Source organism: Penaeus chinensis, chromosome 26, assembly GCF_019202785.1.
Source record: "Penaeus chinensis breed Huanghai No. 1 chromosome 26, ASM1920278v2, whole genome shotgun sequence".
NCBI classification, from domain to species: Eukaryota; Metazoa; Arthropoda; class Malacostraca; order Decapoda; family Penaeidae; genus Penaeus; species Penaeus chinensis.
Window position 1 is genome coordinate 6,400,798 of NC_061844.1, and position 20,000 is coordinate 6,420,797.

Below are 20,000 nucleotides of genomic sequence, written 5' to 3' on the forward strand. Positions count from 1 at the left end.
CCCGGCCGCCGAACTCAGCTCCTTCGAAGTGTATGATCTCGTAAGTCCTTGAGAGTAGACGGGGAAATGGGAGGAGACAATTGTATGAATTTTGTGTGTGTGTGTGTGTGTGAGTTTATGTGTGTGTGTGTGTGTGTGTGTGTGTGTGTGTGTGTGTGTGTGTGTGTGTGTGTGTGTGTGTACATTCACACACACACACAAGTTTTCATCCGAGAAACTAACGTTTTGTTGATTCCTCCGCAGCTTCGCCAGTCCCGAAGCGCCGGCTCCTCGACCAGCTGGTCATACCAGACGCGCAGCCATCTTTAGTGGCGCCGATTTCCGGAAATGTGAAACCCAGTCATCAGCCAACTAGTCACTTTTATATAAAAAAAGGAGTTCAACTTTTCACATATCTTTCCTCTTAATTGATTATTGAATATTGTTGTTTATTTTGATTTTATATATATATGTTTTTAGATTTTTGATTTACTTATCACTGTCGTTGTTGTCATACATCGATTCGTTTTTTTGTCATCTCACGCCCTCCAGTTATCTCCCCTCATTCCCTTCCATCCCTCCCATTATTCTCCCCTCCCCCATTCCCTCCCCTCCCTTCCCCCATTCCCTCCCCTCCCTCATTATTCTCCCTTCCCTCACATTCCCTCCCCTTCCCCATTCCCCTCTCCTTCCCCATTCCCTCCCCTTCTCCATTCCCCTCTCCTTCCCCATTCCCTCCCCTTCCCCATTCCCCTCTCCTTCCCCATTTCATTCCCGTAAATAAGTTGATTTTGAGCTTCCCCCTACCTTCCCTTCCCCCATACCCTCCCATTCTTCCCCTCTGCCCCCTTCCTCCCATTATCCCCCTCTCGTCCCTCCCTCGCGTTATCCTCCCCTACCCCTTCCCTCATCCCCGCTCTGCCCCCCACTCATTTCCTCCCCCAACCCCTGATCTTCCCCTACCCACTCTCCCATAGGCTCCCTTCCCTCCTCTCCTATTTCTCCCTCCCTCCCCTCCCCTCCCCTCCTTTCTCTCCCATCCCTCGCCTCCTCCCTTCCCTCCCCTCCTTTCTCTCCCTCCCTCCCCTTCCTCCCCATTGCCCCCCCCCTCCCCATCCCCATTCCCTTTAGCTTTCTCCCTTCCCTTACGTCACTTGCCCCTTTTATTCCATCTCTTACCCCAGTTAGTCCTTCCCCAACTAAGTCCCGCCCCTCCCCTTCCCCATTCGCCCCTTCCTCCCGCCCCTTGCCCCCTTTGATTCCCCTACTTTCTTTAGCCTCTCCCTCCCCCCTCCCCCACTCTCTTAGCCTCCCCTCCCCTCCCTCCTCAACTCCATTAGCCTCCCCTCCCCTCCCTCCCCAACTCCCTATCCTCGCCCTCCCCTTCACTCCCGTACTCCCTTGGCCTCCCCTCTCTCCTCCCTCCCCAACTCCCTTAGTCCTCCCCTCCCCTCCCGCCCCAACTCCCTTAGCCTCCCCTCCCCGTCCCTTCCCCCACTCCCCTTAGCCTCCCCTCCCCCTCCCTCCCTACTCCATTAGCATCCCCATCCCCTCCCGTCCCACATTCCTTATCCTCCCCTCCCCTCCCTCCCCAATCTCCATTTCTATCCCATCCCATCCCTTCCCACTCCTTAGCCTTCCCTCCCTCCCCTTCTCCCTTAGGCCTCCCCTACCCCTCCCCTCCCCCACTCCCTTAGCCGTCCCGCTCCCCTCCTCCCCAACTCCCTTTAGCCTCCCCTCCCCGTCCCTCCCCAATCCCTTAGCCTTCCCTCCCTCCCACCCCTCCCCACTCCCTCAGCCTCCCTCCCTCCCTCCCCCACTCCCTCAGCCTTCCCCTCCCACCCTCCCAACTCCCTTAGCCCCCTCCCCTCCCTCCTAAACTCCCTCAGCCTCCGCCTCCGCCTCCCTCCCCATCCCCTTAGCCTTCTCCTCCCCCATCTCCCTCAGCCTCCCCTCCCCTCCCTCCCCCACTCCCTCACCTCCCCTCCCCTCCCTACCCCAAACTCCCTTAGCCTCCCCTCCCTCCCCTACGCCCGCAGCCTCCCCTCCCCTCCCTCCCCCACTCCCCTTAGCCTCCCCTCCCCTCCCTCCCCTACTCCCTAAGCCTCCCCTCCTCCCTCCCCTTCTCTCCTTAGCCTCCCCACCCCTCCTCCCCCACTCCCTTAGCCTCCCCTCCCCCTCCCTCCCCCACTCCCTTAGCCTCCCCTCCCCTGCCTCCCCCTCCCCTCCCTCCCCAACTCCCTTAGCCTCACCTCCACTCCCTCCCCAACTCCCTTAGCCTACCCTCCCCTCCCTCCCTTACTCCCTTAGGCCTCCCCCCCCCTCCCTCCCCCACTCCCTTAGCCTCCCCCCCCTCCCTCCCCCCACTCCCTCAGCCTCCCCTCCCCTCCCTCCCTCCCTCCCCTTTAGCCTCCCCTCCCCTCCCTCCCCCACTCCCTTAGCCTCCCCTCCCCTGCCTCCCCTCCCCTCCTCCCCAACTCCCTTAGCCTCACCTCCACTCCCTCCCCCACTCCCTTAGGCCTCCCCTCCCCTCCCTCCCTCACTCCCTTATCCTCCCCTCGCCTCCCTCCCAACTCCTAACCTTCCCTCCCTCCCCCCACTCCCTTAGCCTCCCCTCCCCTCCTCCCGTTACTCCCTTAGGCCTCCCCTCCCTCCTTTCCCCACCTCCCTTAGCCTCCCCTCCCCTCCCTCCCCAACTCCCTTAGCCTCACCTCCCCTCCCTCCCCAACTCCCTTAGCCTCCCCTCGCCTCCCTCCCCAACTCCCTTAGCCTCCCCTCCCCTCCCTCCCCCACTCCCTTAGCCTCCCCTCCCCTCCCTCCCCAACTCCCTTAGCCTCCCCTCCCCTCCCTCCCCAACTCCCTTAGCCTCACCTCCCCTCCCTCCCCAACTCCCTTAGCCTCCCCTCGCCTCCCTCCCCAACTCCCTTAGCCTCCCCTCCCCTCCCTCCCCAACTCCCTTAGCCTCACCACCCCTCCCTCCCCAACTCCCTTAGCCTCCCTCGCCTCCCCTCCCCTCCCTCCCCAACTCCCTTAGCCTCACCTCCCCTCCCTCCCCAACTCCCTTAGCCTCCCCTCGCCTCCCTCCCCAACTCCATTAGCCTCCCCTCCCCTCCCTCCCCAACTCCCTTAGCCTCCCCTCCCCTCCCTCCCCAACTCCCTTAGCCTCCCCTCCCCTCCCTCCCCAACTCCCTTAGCCTCCCCTCCCCTCCCTCCCCAACTCCCTTAGCCTCCCCTCCCCTCCCTCCCCCACTCCCTTAGCCTCCCCTCCCCTCCCTCCCTTACTCCCTTAGCCTCCCCTCCCCTCCCTTCCCCACTCCCTTAGCCTCCCCTCCCCTCCCTCCCCAACTCCATTAGCATCCCCTCCCCTCCCTCCCCAACTCCCTTAGCCTCCCCTCCCCTCCCTCCCCAACTCCCTTAGCCTTCCCTCCCCTCCCTCCCTTACTCCCTTAGCCTCCCCTCCCCTCCCTTCCCCACTCCCTTAGCCTTCCCTCCCCTCCCTCCCCCACTCCCTCAGCCTCCCCTCCCCTCCCTCCCCAACTCCCTTAGCCTTCCCTCCCCTCCCTCCCCCACTCCCTTAGCCTCCCCTCCCCTCCCTCCCCAACTCCCTTAGCCTCCCCTCGCCTCCCTCCCCAACTCCCTTAGCCTCCCCTCCCCTCCCTCCCCCATTTCCTTAGCCTCCCCTCCTTCCCCCACTCCCTTAGCCTCCCCTCCCCTCCCTCCCCCACTCCATTAGCCTCCCCTCCCCTCCCTCCCTTTTTCCCTTAGCCTTCCCTCCCTCCCCTTCTCCCTTAGCCTCCCCCTCCCCACCCCTCCCTTTAGTCGCGCCCTCGCCCCTCCCTCCCTTCCTTCCCCTCCCCTACTTCCTTATCCCCCCCCTTCCCTCCCTCCCCCCAGCTCCCTTTGGCCTCTCTCCTCCCCTCCCTGCCCTACTCCCTTAGTCTCCCCGTTCCCTCCCTTCCCAGCTCTCTTTAGTCCCCCTCCCCTCCCTTTCCATTCTACCCATAATAACCTTATAAGTTTTAGTTACCCTCCAACACTATTTTTAATAGAAAGTTTCGCTGTATCACGACGATCGATAAATCACAAAATACTCAAAAGTTCTGATAAATTAACAATTAAAAAAAAAAGCTACCAGACGGGAAATGTCTTCGTTGAAATAATTATTGATTAAGACTAATTTGTGTTTTTTGTGTGTGTTTTGTTTTTGTAGCTACAAATCCCGGTTGTTTTCATTGTTCAGTGTTTATGTCGTGTGCTTTCTTAATCATTATTATTATTTTCCAGATTTGTGAACTCCATTTATTCATATAATTATTATTCTATGGTAAATAGGTTAAAGAAAATGAGAATAAAAAAAAAAAAGTAAAGTACACACGAATAGCTCCCTTCCGTGTATTTGCTCTGTTGATTTTTGTTCCTTCCTTGTTATGTTTTTGTGTTAGCTATGCTACTCTACTGTTACACTGTTCTTGTTTTGGTTGTATGTGGTGGAAATCTTATCAATAAAGATGTTGGTAATTATTTGAATTTTACTTTCTTATCCCCTTAAATAATAATTATTGGTGTTTATAACACACACACACACACACACACACACACACACACACACACACACACACACACACACAAAGTACAGCTGCACGCGCTTAAGTAATATATTCCATGTGCGAATGTGTACTGTGTATGTGTGTTTCACTTTTGAATCACGAAAGGTCATGAAAAGATGTTCACTTATAACTCATGAGTCGTTGAGCTATGAAGTATACATTTTTAAAAAATCTGAACTGCATATGGCGGAAATCTTTATCAATTAAGTTGACTGTATTTTCTTTTCCCCATATATGAAATGAAACGATATTATCTGATTATTTTCTTTATTTTGTGTAAAGTCATTCTCAGTTCTGATGATATTGGGATACCAACGTGCTCTCAAGCGTTGTACAAGCAGGATATTTAAAAAGAGAAGAGAAAGTACCGTCCTGTGCATTTCAGTAATAATTAAAAATACAGAAAACAAGTTAATAAAAAAATACAGTTCAATGTGAAATTATAGTCAGATATTAGGATAAAGGTTTTCTTTTGCTCATAAGATCCACCCATTACAAAATTCCATTCTTCGATAATAACATGCGCGAACACGGTGATACGTTTCAATACAAAAATCTATCCATACAGTCCAATCTGTAAGATAGATTTTGACTTGTTCCTTCGCTTTATAATACAAGAACCACCTTCACGCCTACCCTTTTCAACAATGCATACCTCTGCCTCATGTTTGATTTTCGCAAAATGAATCCTACAACCGTAACCTTCCTAAAAACAATCTGCCATTAATCTTCATTAGCAAGATCTTTTGACAAGTTTAACATATCTACAAGGAGAAAAACAGATACTATTTATCTTTGAAAGATATATATATATTTACTCACTGAGTCCTGTCTGTTAAGAAAATGGATATCTGCCAGCGTGTGCGTGTGCGTGTGCGCGTGCCCGTTCGTGTGCGCGCGTGTGTGTGTGTGTGTGTGAACAGTATACGTGTACACATATAAATTATATGACTCTGGCTTACCCCCCTCCCACAAAACCAAGAGGATACTTTTTGTATTATATATATATATATATATATATATATATATATATATATATATATATATATATATATATATATATTACAAAGGACACTTGGTAGGAATGTGTACAAACTTTCGCGCCATCTATTGGATAAGTACATTAATACCTCCGGTTTATGTAACTTTCCACTTATATATCGTCATAAGAGGAAAAAGGTAAAGAAAAGATATAATAAAAGTAAAATTCAATAAGCAAATATCCAAAAATATATCAGAAATAATAAGATTGGGAATATCCTTCGTTTATCAAATCAAAAGAACGCCAGTACACAACCTCTCTTTAGTCGACCTCCACCAAAACATTACCCTGACGTGGGACCGAAGGTGAAAATCCTTATCATTTTCATTATTATTGTTGTGATTATGTTATAGGAACTGTATGATCTTTGAAAACAGTTTTATTGATGAGGGAACTTATGATTCGTGCTTGGCATTGTTGAAGATTAAGCTATTTGATAACAGCTGTGCATGGATGTCTTTTTTTTTTTTTTTTTTTTTTAAATCGCCTCATGAGGTTTTTAAAAACTTATTCAGAAGTCAAAAAAAAAAAAAAAAATATTCCAGATGTTAGACTAGTTTTACGTGTTTCCTGCTCTGTCGCATACTTCCATGTATAAGAAGATGCTGTAACAAAAGAGTTGATTCATTTTTTCCCATTTACGACAAGATTAATAAACTGGAAGCCTATCCATCTGTATAAAAAGAGACGCTTTAAAGGCAAATGATAAAAGAAGAAAAGATATAATTGACAAAGACATTTTTGTGCTCTCTCGAAACTAACTAATTCCTACCAAACTATATTTTTGGCAAAATGATTTACGTCTCTAATTCCTCTTTTTGTAAGCGTAAACCCAGTAGGGGTTTGCATGCCTTGCCCCAAGCACAGAGAGTGAATTAGCCATAGCGATTGCTTTGGAGCTTGTATCAGGCATAGGGACGCAGGCGCATATATTAACTTATGCAAATTTCAAACGTGAGCTTTGCAGACTTGGTGGTTTGCTTTGTATTCCCATGAAATCTAATCATCATTGTGTTTAAAGTGTCGTGTTTAAGTTTGTCGTGATTCATCTCAACGTCTTTACTTAAATGAAATGTGTCAGCTTCATGGCTACAGGAGTGCTGTTATAATTTTTTGCACGTGGCTGACATCCCGCAGCTGGCCTTTGCAATCGCATTTGTGAGGCGTAGATCTCTGCTGTGCTGTAGAGACATTTGCATTTGGGGAGGGATCCTAGCAATCACTTTTGAGGTTTTATTTGCATGATGTTGGCATAATTCACAGATTTTTTTTTTTTTTTTTTAATTTGTCCTATATTTTAGGTGATATGTTTCATGACCTTAGTTAATTGGGACTAGTATAATCACTATAGGTAGTTTTAAAACTAATATATAAGCACACTAGGCTTGGCATGCAATCAGATGATAACAAAGTTATAAGTACAGGTGATCAAGTTTTGTAATCTTACACAGAAAAAAAAAGAATTGCAGTTATTAATCTGATTATATGCTCTATAATACAGTTCCAGTTTGGTCGAGGAGGTGGAGGGTAAGGCACAATGAAGACAACTTTCACCACCGTCGACCTGCTCGCCATTGTGGCTGAGCTTAAACAGAGGTAAGAGCTCACTGAAGGATATTTAAGGTTTAGTCTTGTATATTGCCAGGGTTGTAGTTTCCTAAAAATAATTACTTCAACAAAAACTGTAAACTCAGTATTTCTTCCTTGTTTTACGTTAATATAGGATTATTACCTATCATGGGCTTTTACAACCTACTATAGGGCTGGATAGTGTATATATATATATATATATATATATATATATATATATATATATATATATATATATATATATAAGGTGTGGGAGTTCCAGGCTTGATATTAGGATTACAAAATTTCCTTGAGGGAGAAAACATGATCATTAAATGGCTTGCAACAGTACAATGGTTAGTATGGGATTACTAACCATTGCACTGTTTTAAGCTATTGAATGACCATGTTTTCTCCCACAAAGAAATTTTGTGATTATAACAATGAGTCTTAACCTCCCCCATCCTAATATGTATATATATATATACATTCCCATGCCATTTAAATGCTCACCAATAAAGTGTGAATATATGAATGGATCAATTTGGGTTGCTATCAAGCATAAAATTGTTTGAGACAAATTTACTACATGGCACTCTCCTGCCTCTTTTCGCCCACGTATTTCAACAAGAGAAAGTAAATAAGGCTCTAATGATTAAACTTTTTGATGCCTAATGAAATGTGATCTCCCTGCTACAGCAATGCCTTTAGATTACAAATGATTGTGAATAATAGTAATTGGGATGTTATAGTTAGAGTTATATTGTTGGAAATCAGGTAATTATAGCATAGGCAAATTCTAAATAAATGTTTTATAAGGCAGGGAATTTTATGTTTACCGAAAGTTCAGTCATAGTTTCTGTTTCAGAAGAGGTCTTTACAAAACAGTATGAATAAATAAAGCAAAATATAATTTATCCAAAGAAATTACAGATTCATTTAGATTATAAAGAAATTTTAGAAACATTATTTAGATAAGATTTAGAGAAGTGTATAGAAGATTAACTCTGTGAAAACAATGCTTCCTAATATCCCATATTCATATGTTAAGAGACAATTATTGAGATTGTTTTAGTACAGTTGCTTACAAGTTAACTGACACCCACACTAGAAGAGGTAGGGGTGCATGAAGATAGGGAAAGAAAACAAAGTTTGTTAGTAGAAGTTTAATATAAGTTTCTGGTATGCTGGAAATCTGTATCTGTTTCCTTGCATCCTAAGGTGGGGTAGGGACTACTTTCCTGGGACCAATTATTCTGGGGATAGCAGAATTATTCAACATTTTTATCAGAGAATAAACAGAAGGCTTCTCAAGGGTCTATTCTCTGAAGTGATACCATGAGTGTTAGGCTCCTGTGGTTGAAGGAGGAGTGCAGGAAGGGTCCAGACTTTAGGCATGTTCTTTGGCCTGAAAAGGTGATGCTTGGGCCCTGCTTGCCTTCAGCCATATCATACAGTGATCTTTTGTCTGTACAGTAGAATGGTCAGAGCAAGGGACTGGAAATATGACCGTAACTCTGCTTTCTTAAGTACTTTTATTTTGGATTTCAATAGGTTAATTTTCTATTCTAGTTCAAAAGTAAGTAAAGTTGATTAGTATTTCAGCATGTATGTATTATATAGAAGAAATGCTAGATATAGTAAGGGAGAAACAGATCTTTCTAGTCCTATAGTATTTGATAGGATATAAATTACAACTTTCCTGTTGGGATTAAAAGAATTCCTCCCTTTCATACCCTTGTCTCTCTTTCCTTCTTGCCTTCCCTCTGTCTTTCAGTTCTTCCTTTGCTCTTTCCATCTTTCCTTTCCACTGTTTCTTTTTCCTTCTTTCATTTCTTCCTTTCTTTCCTTCTTTTCTTCCTCTTCTTTTGTAAGAACTTTTTAGATTATTTATATGTTTGTTGATCTCTTTTATCTTGCTAAAGTGAAGGGTACTAACCTGAACATAGAGCAGAAAATGTGAAGTTAATTTTGTTGAATGAAGCACTAATTCTTCTGAACTTTTTGTAGTAGGCCAGGTGAATGTAAGAAAAGAAATACAGAAAGATAAGGATTGTACATATTGGGAAGAAAAACTAAGTTCAAGATCATGTATTGTAAAAATTTCTGTCACATAACTTGCTTGACTCTGAATAGACTATCTGAACTTCAGATTAAGTGTAGATGTGAACATCTATTCTAGTTGAACAATAGTCAACAATTATCTAAATATCTTTCCTTTTAATGTCCTGTATGAACAATAATTTGAATATCTAATGATCAATTCATTTTTCTTTGATAACAGAATCCAGGGTATGAGAGTCGTACAGGTGTACGACATTGATGCCAGAACCTACCTCCTCAAGCTCCAGAAACCCGACAACAAGTGCGTCCTCCTCCTGGAGTCAGGATCGCGCATTCACACTACTGACTATGAGTGGCCGAAGAGCCCTGCACCCTCAGGTTTCTCCATGAAGGTGGGTACTCTTGTGCAGCTAGTGGCAACTTGTGTTAATCTTGAAGTTCTTAGCCACCACTTGTATTTTCTTGTTTTACTTTTTTAATATGGTTAAACTTACTATTTGTTTTGATCCTTCATGTGTATTGTGATGGTCGTAAGTCACCCTTTTCTGTCTCATTGCAGTTGAGGAAACATCTAAAGAACAAGCGTATTGAGTCAGTTCAGCAACTTGGAGTTGATCGTATAGTTGACCTAACTTTTGGGTCAGGTGACGCACAACACCACGTTATTGTGGAATTGTATGACCGAGGAAATATTGTTCTCACAGACAAGTCTTACAGTATTCTTAATATCCTACGCCCTCGCAAGGAAGGAGAAGATGTCAGGTAATGCTGAATATGAGAGTTGTTATAGTAGCTATGAGTTTGTTAAGAGTACTTTGTTTTGTGGGACAACTGTTTATTGATAAACATTATAGTCTTCTTTTCTACATTTTATTTTAATAGGGCAATCATTATTTATGCCATTGTTAAAAAAAATGACACTGAAAATCTTTGGCAGCTCTCATATTACTGAATTCCTAAGGTTGTTTATAAGTGAAGTGATTATAACTGGTGGTAAAGCAAAATGATCATGTAAACAAGAACTGACCATAAAAAGCTGCATAAACAACAACAAGGTTAATGGGTTTGATTTGTTAATGAAAAGATGTTTTTCTGAATTTAGGAAGTGTTGGTTATTTTTCTACCTTTAATTATATTACATTTTATCCAAGGTTCTGTTTCAGTGGAGTTATGTAAATCATTATTGTTTATCACTGTTTCTATTGTACCAAATGATTGATTTGTAATGCTGTTAATTTCCCCGCCAGATTTGCAGTCCACGAGAAGTATCCAGTGGAAAGAGCACGTGGGGCAAAGGACCCCCCAACCCTAGAGAGCTTGAAGGCTGCCGTTGCATCAGCCAAGGACAATACGCCGCTAAAAAAAATACTCAACCCCTTGTTAGGTATGTTGATGTATGTATAAGGAAGAATGGAGAAGGGAGTGGAGGAAATGGAAGGAGACATATTGTTTTTGAAATGTCTCTACACATAGATGGCTCTGCCTTACCTGATTTTGCCTTTCCTTGAATTGGTGGGAAAATGTATTTTTTACTAGTGCTATGAATATAGATGGTGGTATTTTCATTATAAACATTATATTTACTATAATGTTATAAACATTAGTAACAGCAAAATAAGATAACGTAAAATATTTTCGTAAATTAAAGGAAAGGGTAAACAGGTAAGACAGGCAGTACTCGTAACTGGCTCATTGGTGTTTTAGTACAAGTGTAGCCATCTATGTGTAGAAACAATTAAACAAGTAAACTCACAGTGGGCATGTCACGAATACGTGACATCCCGTCGTGAATGGGTTAAGGGACAAGGTGGGAGAGAGGAAGCGGGAGTTTGGAGTGTGGAGAGCTGGAGGGAGGAGAAAAGCGAGATGAAATGCTAATTTATCATTCTTTTCTTATGCATATTTCATTAGTTTTTGCAGAGGAAATGATTGACTAAAATTCCTGTCTCAAAGCAACTAACAATGCCTCTCAACCCCTAAACAACAATATCATATCACAGACTGCGGAGGAGGTGTCATTGACCACCATCTTCTGGAGGCTGGCTTTCCCCCCAGTGCAAAACTTGGCCAGCACCTGAAGGTAGATGATGATCTCACACAGTTACTCCAGGCAGCCACCAAAGCACAGGCAGTTGTTACTGCTTGGGCTGACAGAACCCAATCTTCGGTAAGAAGCTTTCTTTCTTCCTCTTTCTGTATTGTTGTTCAGTTATCAAATTTGTTTAGTTGTCTGTGAGGTCAGCAGAATTATTTGAATATTCAAGTGGATTTAATATGTGCCTTGAAATATATATAACTACTACTGTATAATCCATATCCATTAATGTATAGCCTTAAAGAATGTATTTATGTCATTCTCATTGGCATTGTTAAGTAATGATGATAAATAAATATAAGAATGCATTATGAATAAAGGTAATATATTTATTTTGGCATATTCCTTCTCAGTTTTTTTCTTACTCTCATAATATTCTTATTTACAGGGTTACATCATCAAGAAAGTTGGGAATCGAACCAAGCCTGATGGTACAGTGGAGGAAGTGCCAATCTATGAGGAATTTATACCTATGCTCTATGCTCAGTATGCGAATCGACCTCACGAGGACTTTTCTTCTTTCAATATGGGTCAGTCCTAAGTTTGCAGGATATTCTCCTTTATTTCATCAGAAGTTATCAGTCATTATTAGCCATCAGTCATCAGAATCATTCATCACTAATCATTATCAGCCATCAAACCTGTACATATGTTTTAGTGAATAGTGTTTATATACTTTCTGAGTAATTTAAGGCAAGTAGATAATCACATATTTTGTTTCTTATTTTCAAGATTGTTTATATGAATTGTTTTAAGAATATTTTACCTGTAGCATAAGAAATTTGTTAATGGCATCTAACAAATGGCTTTTGTTAATGGCATCTAACAAATGCCTTTTCTTAATGGTATCTAACAAATGTCTTTACAATACTGTTGATGCATTGAAGAATAGATAAGTCCCATTCAAACTATATATTCCATCCAATACAGCTTGTGATGAATTCTTTTCCAAGATGGAAGCCGTTAAAATCGACCAGAAAGCCATGCAGCAAGAGAAGGAAGCACTGAAAAAGCTGGCCAATGTCAAGCAGGATCACATGAAAAGATTGCAAGACTTGAGCAACATGCAGAAGAACAACATCTTGCAAGGGCAACTCATAGGTAAGGAGTGCAGGGAAGACCATGAGGAAAGGGGTTGTAGAGAGAAATGTTGAAGTAGACTGATGCTTTCACACATAGACTTATAATTTTCCAGTCCTAGAAATTTTTTTTGAGATGTGCTTTAATTTTTCTTTGTTTTTGTTCATTTTGCCATAGATTCTAAGTATTGTTTATTTTGGGACTCAAAATTTAAATTTGAGGAATGTTAATGAAGTGGGTTAAAGTTCTAAAATGTTGATATACAACATATACCTATATGATTGTACAAAAGGTATGAGTGAGAATGAATATCTTCACAGTGTTAGTGTTTACATAGTTTTACAGCCAGGAGCAAGTTGACCTCTGATAAATATTTCACAACTTAAATACATTTGCCTATAGATTATAATAGGATTACTGTTTTGGCATTCTGATTGAAAAGTATTATGAACCACCAATGTATGACCCTGTACCTCCAGAGGCATGTATGTCATGTGGAGAAAGACCATCTTGCTGAGGATGTATAAATCGTGACACTTTCATCTCAGTTCAGTCACAGTTTATACCCTTCTCTCATTTAGGCTTTGCACCATGGCGGTTTGGTGTTTTTACTGGAAATTAGGCACTTTATGGTACTAAGGCCCCATTATGAAATATATTTTGAGATTGATGAATAATTAGAAAATTTCTTGCAGAACTGAACAAAGACCTGGTGGAAAAGGCCATTTTGGTTGTGCGCAGTTTAGTTGCCAATCAGATTGACTGGCGACAGATCCGTGAACTTCTGGATGAGGCCAAAACGAGAGGTGACCCAGTAGCTCTGTCCATCAAGGAGCTAAAGCTGGAGAGAAACACTATTGTCATTTCTCTTAGGTAGCTTTAAAAAGAATTCTGAAATTTGCAGTCTTTCATTATATTGCTTTATTTGTTTTAAAAGTTGATTATGTCTAATGAAAGTATATTTAGTTGTTGACGATGCCAATTTTATATCTTTCAGTGATCCATATGATTTTGACGAAGATGACCTCCTTCTGGATTCAGATGAAGAGCGTGAGGAAGGCCATGAGTCGACCAAGATGCGGCCAATGGCTGTGGAGATTGACCTTGATATCTCAGCAATGGCCAATGCTCGATGGTAATAGTTTTTATTTTTTATTTTCAAAGATATTACTGTAATAAAGAAAATATATATATCTTCCTTCTCTTCCCTTCTTTTCCCCTTCCTCCCAGTCCCTATTCTTTAATCTAAGGGCATTAGCTTTATCCAGTTCTCATTCTGCCTCTGTTCCCTCTCAGCTACTATGACCAGAAGCGACAGGCAGCCAAGAAGGAGCAGAAGACCATCAGCGCTTCGGCCAAGGCATTGCAGTCGGCTGAGAAGAAGACACGCCAGACCCTGAAGGAAGTGGCAGCCATTACCAACATAAACAAAGCCCGGAAGGTTCATTGGTTCGAAAAGTTCCTATGGTTCATCTCTTCAGAAAATTATCTGGGTTAGACAATTATAAGTTCTGTTTTCATGCTATATATTCTTGTTAGTTAAGCTTTTTTAGGTTATCTTGATTTTTAAGTTATAATACAAAAGGCAATCATGATGAAAATAGTGAGTACAAGATGACAAAAATAAAGTTAACACATTAATTTCTCTGAAAAGCTTCTTAGATATAATGCCTTAAGATATTTATTCTAGCTGTATTGATCTTTGAACTTTTTGTGTCAGAATAATTTTAGATTAGCATTATGTGGTGTTCCTGGACATTAAATACTTCTCTAACAAGATCTATATTGATAGTGAATACAAAATTGCATATGCAGATGATTTTCTACTCTATAATGTAACTATAATGGCAGGTTAATCCCAAAACAAAGGCATGTCAATACCTTGAGTTCCCATTGAACAGGGAAAAAACTGATTTGGTAGGTTACATTAATCCTTTAGATCCAGTTGTGTCGCGGCAATCACATACCAAAAATCTGGGCAGTAGGCTTACGTGAGCGGCTGCTCTGCTGGCTGTGTAGCTTGTAGACCGGGTGCACATGAACGCGTGTATGCGGTGACAAGACTCTATGCCTCCTATTTGCAATGTTATTTCCTCTTTTTATGCATAAGCGTTTTTAGCGTTTTTGCCATTTTCCAATGTCCAAATTTGCCATTTGAATTAGATTATCCAGATGGTAATAGACTATTTTCTTTGCACAGACTCCATATCATCTCTCTAGGTAGTTTACAACTCAGTGCAAGGAGAATAAAAAATGTAACACTTTGTTATTGGTGTCATTTTTCAATGTTTTTCATTATCAGTTTTCTGTAATACAGCCTGCTTTGCCAGGTCATGGTGCCAGGAATACAAAGCTGAGCATGGAAATGGCATCCTCCATGGGGCCGTCGCTCTTCCAGTCATGGCTCACGAACATTACATTCCACACTCTTACATTGATGGGAATAATGCAAAATTGGCAAATGAGTCTAATCAATCTCCCAAGAGGTTTCTGCACTTGAGGCAAGTCTCTTCCATTACCCTGGCCCTTAGCTGAAATGCTCATGATGGCAGGTCACGTCACCTGGCCTGCAGCCAGATTTTCCTGTGATGGCATGTTAACGTCACCCGCCTCTCAAGCCAGATATTTTCATGAAGCGATGGTCACGTCACCCGGATTGAAGTGGTTAAAATATCAGGGGAATTTTCCAACTATAAACTGTGATCAGTTAAACATATATTAAGTACTTTAACCCAAAGCTGACGGGCCACTCCTATCGGTGTCATAACAAACTACTCAATCTGTGTGGTACGGCTGTACTTCGCAGTGACGCGTCAGAGTGCTTGGAGTGGGACGTTTGGCTTGATATAGTGGACTCCCGCGCCCAACGTCTGCTCATTGCCACTAATCTCCAGAGTGTAGAATTTTTATTTATTTTTTTCACCTGTCAGCATTGGGTTCAGGAGAGTCTGGGAAAGTCATTTACCAAGCAAAAAGTTGGAACAATATATTTCAGGATTTAGCATAAAAGTTTTATGTTCTGATAAAGAAGTTCAATAACTACAGTCATTGCTGGTCGAGACATGCAGATGAACGAAATGGTTGTTAAGCGACATCTAAAGCCTCGCGATGTCTACGTCCATGCTGATCTGCACGGAGCAGCTAGCGTGGTGATCAAGAACCCTAGTGGCAAGGAGCCCCCCCCAAAAACCCTTCATGAAGCTGGAATCATGGCCCTCTGTTACAGGTGTGAGACTGTTGTGTTGTAATGAGCACAAGGGATGTGAAGTTAGAATGACCCAGAATTTGTCTATAAACCACCCTTTGTATACCTCACTTGGTCTTTATGCATGTTACCTCTTACGTATACCTCAATTTTAGTTAGTCTTAACCAGATGCCGCCAGCAAAAATGAATAAAAAGTTGGGAAAATCTTGGGTTCATTTTTCATATTTTTGTGAAATGTCTTTGCACATAGATGGCTCTGCTAGTGCTTAGCCACAAAGGAGTCAATTTGTAGACCTTGTGACCATACCTAATTTCTCCATTCCTTGAACTAGCCTATACCTTTGCCAGGATAGGACATGACTTTGATCAATCCAAGTTTAGTCAGTAGAATAACTGTTAGTATCGATGATGATCCTTATGAATGGGTGATGAGGATACCTGTGATTGAGAACATTCTTGTGTATGAATTCTAGTCTGTCTTTATATTTATTTGTCTATTTTGTTATATATTTAGATATATTTGACTTGCGCAAAACAAATTGCAAGGAACTTAAGTTAAGGGACTGTAAGAGTAAGCTTCTACCTAAAGGTCCCCACTCAGTTGATTGATGACCTGGAATTGATTCTCGATAAGGGTAGTATACTTGATGATTGTGATAAATTTGTTCCTTTACTTTGCTTGACAAATTTTTGGTCTCCCCTAACCCCAAAGGTGTCTAATGAGCACAAGGGATGTGAAATTAGAATGACCCAAAAATTTGTCTATAAACCACCCTTTGTATACCTCACTTACTTGGTCTTTATGCATGTTATCTCTTTTGTATACCTCAATTTTAGTTAGTCTTACAGTATGTAAGATAGTAGTACTTAATTATTTTCTTAGAAAGATGATACTTTGTTTTATTATTTTCAGATAAAGTTCTGTATATGTATATCTCATTACAATAAGATTTAGGAAGCAGTGTAATGTATCAATTTTTTTTGTTGCCCCCTCAATACATTATCCTTGATTAAAGGGTATGCTGTTCTATTTCACTGGTACTTATTATATTAAGCTTGCATTATTTATATTTTAACAAAGAAACCAATACGTATTATTTTTGTTACTGGAGAGATTTATTTAAGTTCTGGAATTATGCATGTATGGATTAAGAAGAACTCTATGCTTGTAATATATGTGATCTGTGTTAAACCTTGGTATTACAACCATAACCAGAGAGAGAGAGAGAGAGAGAGAGAGAGAGAGAGAGAGAGAGAGAGAGAGAGAGAGAGAGAGAGAGAGAGAGAGAGAGAGAGAGAGAGAGAGAGAGAGAGAGAGAGAGAGAGAGAGAGAGAGAGAGAGAGAGAGAGAGAGAGAGAGAGAGAGAGAGAGAGAGAGAGAGAGAGAGAGAGAGAGAGAGAGAGAGAGAGAGAGAGAGAGAGAGAGAGAGAGAGAGAGAGAGAGAGAGAGAGAGAGAGAGAGAGAGAGAGAGAGAGAGAGAGAGAGAGACAGAGAGAGAGAACAGAGAGAGAGAACAGAGAGAGAGAACAGAGAGAGAGAACAGAGAGAGAGAACAGAGAGAGAGAACAGAGAGAGAGAACAGAGAGAGAGAACAGAGAGAGAGAACAGAGAGAGAGAACAGAGAGAGAGAACAGAGAGAGAGAACAGAGAGAGAGAACAGAGAGAGAGAACAGAGAGAGAGAACAGAGAGAGAGAACAGAGAGAGAGAACAGAGAGAGAGAACAGAGAGAGAGAACAGAGAGAGAGAACAGAGAGAGAGAACAGAGAGAGAGAACAGAGAGAGAGAACAGAGAGAGAGAGACAGAGAGAGAGAGAGAGAACAGAGAGAGAGAACAGAGAGGAGTGCCATTTAATTGCCTGAAAGAGTTTAGATTATCTTGAAATATCAGAGCTAATGGCTGACTTGTGGGACTTGGGCACCATCCAGACATTTCTCTCTTCTTTATTGAGACTTAAACCTATTCCAAGAGAGAGAGAGAGAGAGAGAGAGTGTGTGTGGGGGGGGGGGGAGGGGGGGGGACAAGAAATAAAGCAGACATCATCTTCAAAAGTACTCCGAATTGATGAAAGGAAGATACGAAGAAAAATGAGAAAATTAATCTGTAAGGAAGAAAGACCGAAGAAGGAAGACAAGTGAAGAAGGGTGACAGGTTGTACTACACTCGGAGAGAGTTGACATTTGAAGATGTTTATAATTGTGAATGTGTAATGATTCATAGTTCAGTGTATCAGGAAATGTCTTTTGGAGAATCCACTCTTAGCAATAAAATTTAGTGCTCCCTCTGGACAAAGTCCGAGTTGTTCCCAGAATTAAGGGAAAATAGTGTCTTTACTAAAGAGAAAAGGGGCGGGCGCTATGTGTGTGTGTGCGCATAAAAGTGTAATTTGTATATGTATGCGTGTGTGTGGGAGAGTGTATGAGGAAATAATGAATGAATTTCAGAGAAAAGTGAGACATTTTTAAGGATACAGAAAAATCAAGTGGAATATACTCGAAGGAAAACAACCATTTCCTTCTTCTATTAAATATTAACTTGCCCCACTAGCCGTGCATGGGACGAGAAGGTGGTGACATCAGCATGGTGGGTGTGGGGTGACCAGGTGAGCAAAACGGCACAGGCTGGAGAGTACCTTACAACTGGTGCTTTTATGGTCCGTGGAAAGAAGAACTTCCTCCCCCCGTCGCACCTTGTGTATGGCTTTGGTTTCCTCTTCCGGTTAGAGGAGAGCTCAGTAGCAAGGTAATTTCTTTTGTTCTTTTTTTTTGAAGCATTCAGTTTCCTTGACTATATATTAATTTCTTTTGTTCATTTATTGATATTATATTTATTTTTTCCATTTTTTTGTCTCGGCAAAGACTGTTCATGAAAAACTGATTTTGATTATGGAAAACTGAAGGAAAAAGAGGGGAGGGTCATGTATTTATATGTAGGCATTATATATATATTATATATATAGTCATGTATATACATAGATGTTATACAATAAATGGAGATATGGAATCGATTGTTTAATTATTAATGATAATACTGATGTAGGCTGGTACAACTAGAGGTGTATATGTAAAGGTAACATTAGTAAGTAAGACTAATGTTTGATAATTATAAAAAATTGTTTTAAGTGTTTATGTGGCCTCTAAGCAATCTGCTTGTTAATTTATAGACATGCTGGTGAGAGGCGTATTAGATCATTGGAAGAGGATTCTGATGCTAAAGAAAGCCTTGAGAATCTCTCCATTAATGAAGAAGAAGAACTGAATTTGGATGACAAAGATGAGGAACAGGAAAATATTATTAAAGAAGAAAATGAAGAGAAAGAAGATGAAGAACTCAAAGGTAAGTAAATCATGCTACTGGAATGTTTTTTTCATTTTAACATTATTGTTTTTGCAGTTATTATCAGAATTATTGCTTCATCACCATTGCTTTGATGACAAGTAACATGCGCACTGACTACCCAAACTACAGTATTAATTAAGGTCTCTGAAGAACTTTGTTAATTTCTCTTAGTAGAGAATGAGAGTGTCTCAGTGAAGGAAAACCAGGAGGAAGAAGACTCAGATGGAGAAGGCGATGATGAAGACAGGAAAGACAAATCGGACGAAGAAAGAGACCAGTCCGTTGAGTTCCCAGATACTGTGGTGGAGATTGCACATATTGGTGGAGATCAGTGAGTGTGCGCGCGTGCATGTATGCGTTTTTGTTGGTTTTATGCTTTTGACTAATTAATTTTTTCATGTGTATGACAGACTGAAAGACATTTACTGCTCTGGGGCAGTGGATTCATGAGGTACTTGATCTTGTTAAGTAGATGAATAATAGGCCTAGCCAATTTTTTGTTAATTACTGTGCACTGTATATTGAAAAATGCATATATTTGAAGGAGAATATTGGTACCATGTCTCATTCAGCTTCTCCATCCAGATTTGCGCTGCGTCCAAGGACAGTCTCAACCACATCGCAGATCTCCCAATCGAGTACAGGAGGAGGGGAAGAGGAGGGAGATAAAGTGGTGTATTTGGGAGATGACAAGCCTGTGCAGGTCAACAGGAACAAGAACAACAGTATTAGCAAGGATTCTAAAGGTTAGGAAGAAATGAAGTCATTTGGAAATTAAAAGGGAGATTGAGGGGTGGTTGAGAGGGTATTTAGAAGGCAATAGTGGAATAGGAAACCTTGATGCTTTGCTTATGCCATGATAGTTAATATTTGTTAAACACTATTTTGAAAGAAAAAATGAAAAATAAAAAAGAATATTCATCTACACTTTTAATTATCAGAAACAGTAATCATTGTGCTATGTTGCATTATACATACACCAGAAAAAATGTAAATATGCTGAGAGAGATAAAGACATA

At 41.6% G+C, this 20,000-nt stretch overlaps 1 protein-coding gene across 2 annotated transcripts in view; it reads left to right on the forward strand.

The window, feature by feature from the left end:
• Positions 1-5,879: 5,879 nt before the first annotated feature.
• LOC125039114 (ribosome quality control complex subunit NEMF-like) overlaps positions 5,880-20,000 on the forward strand; it is a 17,701-nt gene continuing 3,580 nt past the window's right edge. The window contains exons 1-16 of one of the 2 annotated variants that reach the window (XM_047632852.1): positions 5,880-5,933; positions 7,130-7,224; positions 9,482-9,653; positions 9,821-10,023; positions 10,509-10,645; positions 11,262-11,428; positions 11,745-11,886; positions 12,287-12,457; positions 13,132-13,309; positions 13,434-13,571; positions 13,733-13,929; positions 15,482-15,662; positions 18,190-18,384; positions 18,806-18,978; positions 19,153-19,312; positions 19,567-19,727. In XM_047632852.1, the coding sequence (XP_047488808.1) occupies positions 7,166-7,224; positions 9,482-9,653; positions 9,821-10,023; positions 10,509-10,645; positions 11,262-11,428; positions 11,745-11,886; positions 12,287-12,457; positions 13,132-13,309; positions 13,434-13,571; positions 13,733-13,929; positions 15,482-15,662; positions 18,190-18,384; positions 18,806-18,978; positions 19,153-19,312; positions 19,567-19,727 (2,434 nt within the window). In that variant the 5' untranslated portion in view covers positions 5,880-5,933; positions 7,130-7,165. The remainder of the gene's footprint in view (positions 5,934-7,129; positions 7,225-9,481; positions 9,654-9,820; positions 10,024-10,508; positions 10,646-11,261; positions 11,429-11,744; positions 11,887-12,286; positions 12,458-13,131; positions 13,310-13,433; positions 13,572-13,732; positions 13,930-15,481; positions 15,663-18,189; positions 18,385-18,805; positions 18,979-19,152; positions 19,313-19,566; positions 19,728-20,000) is intronic. The other variant, XM_047632853.1, reaches the window with a different exon arrangement.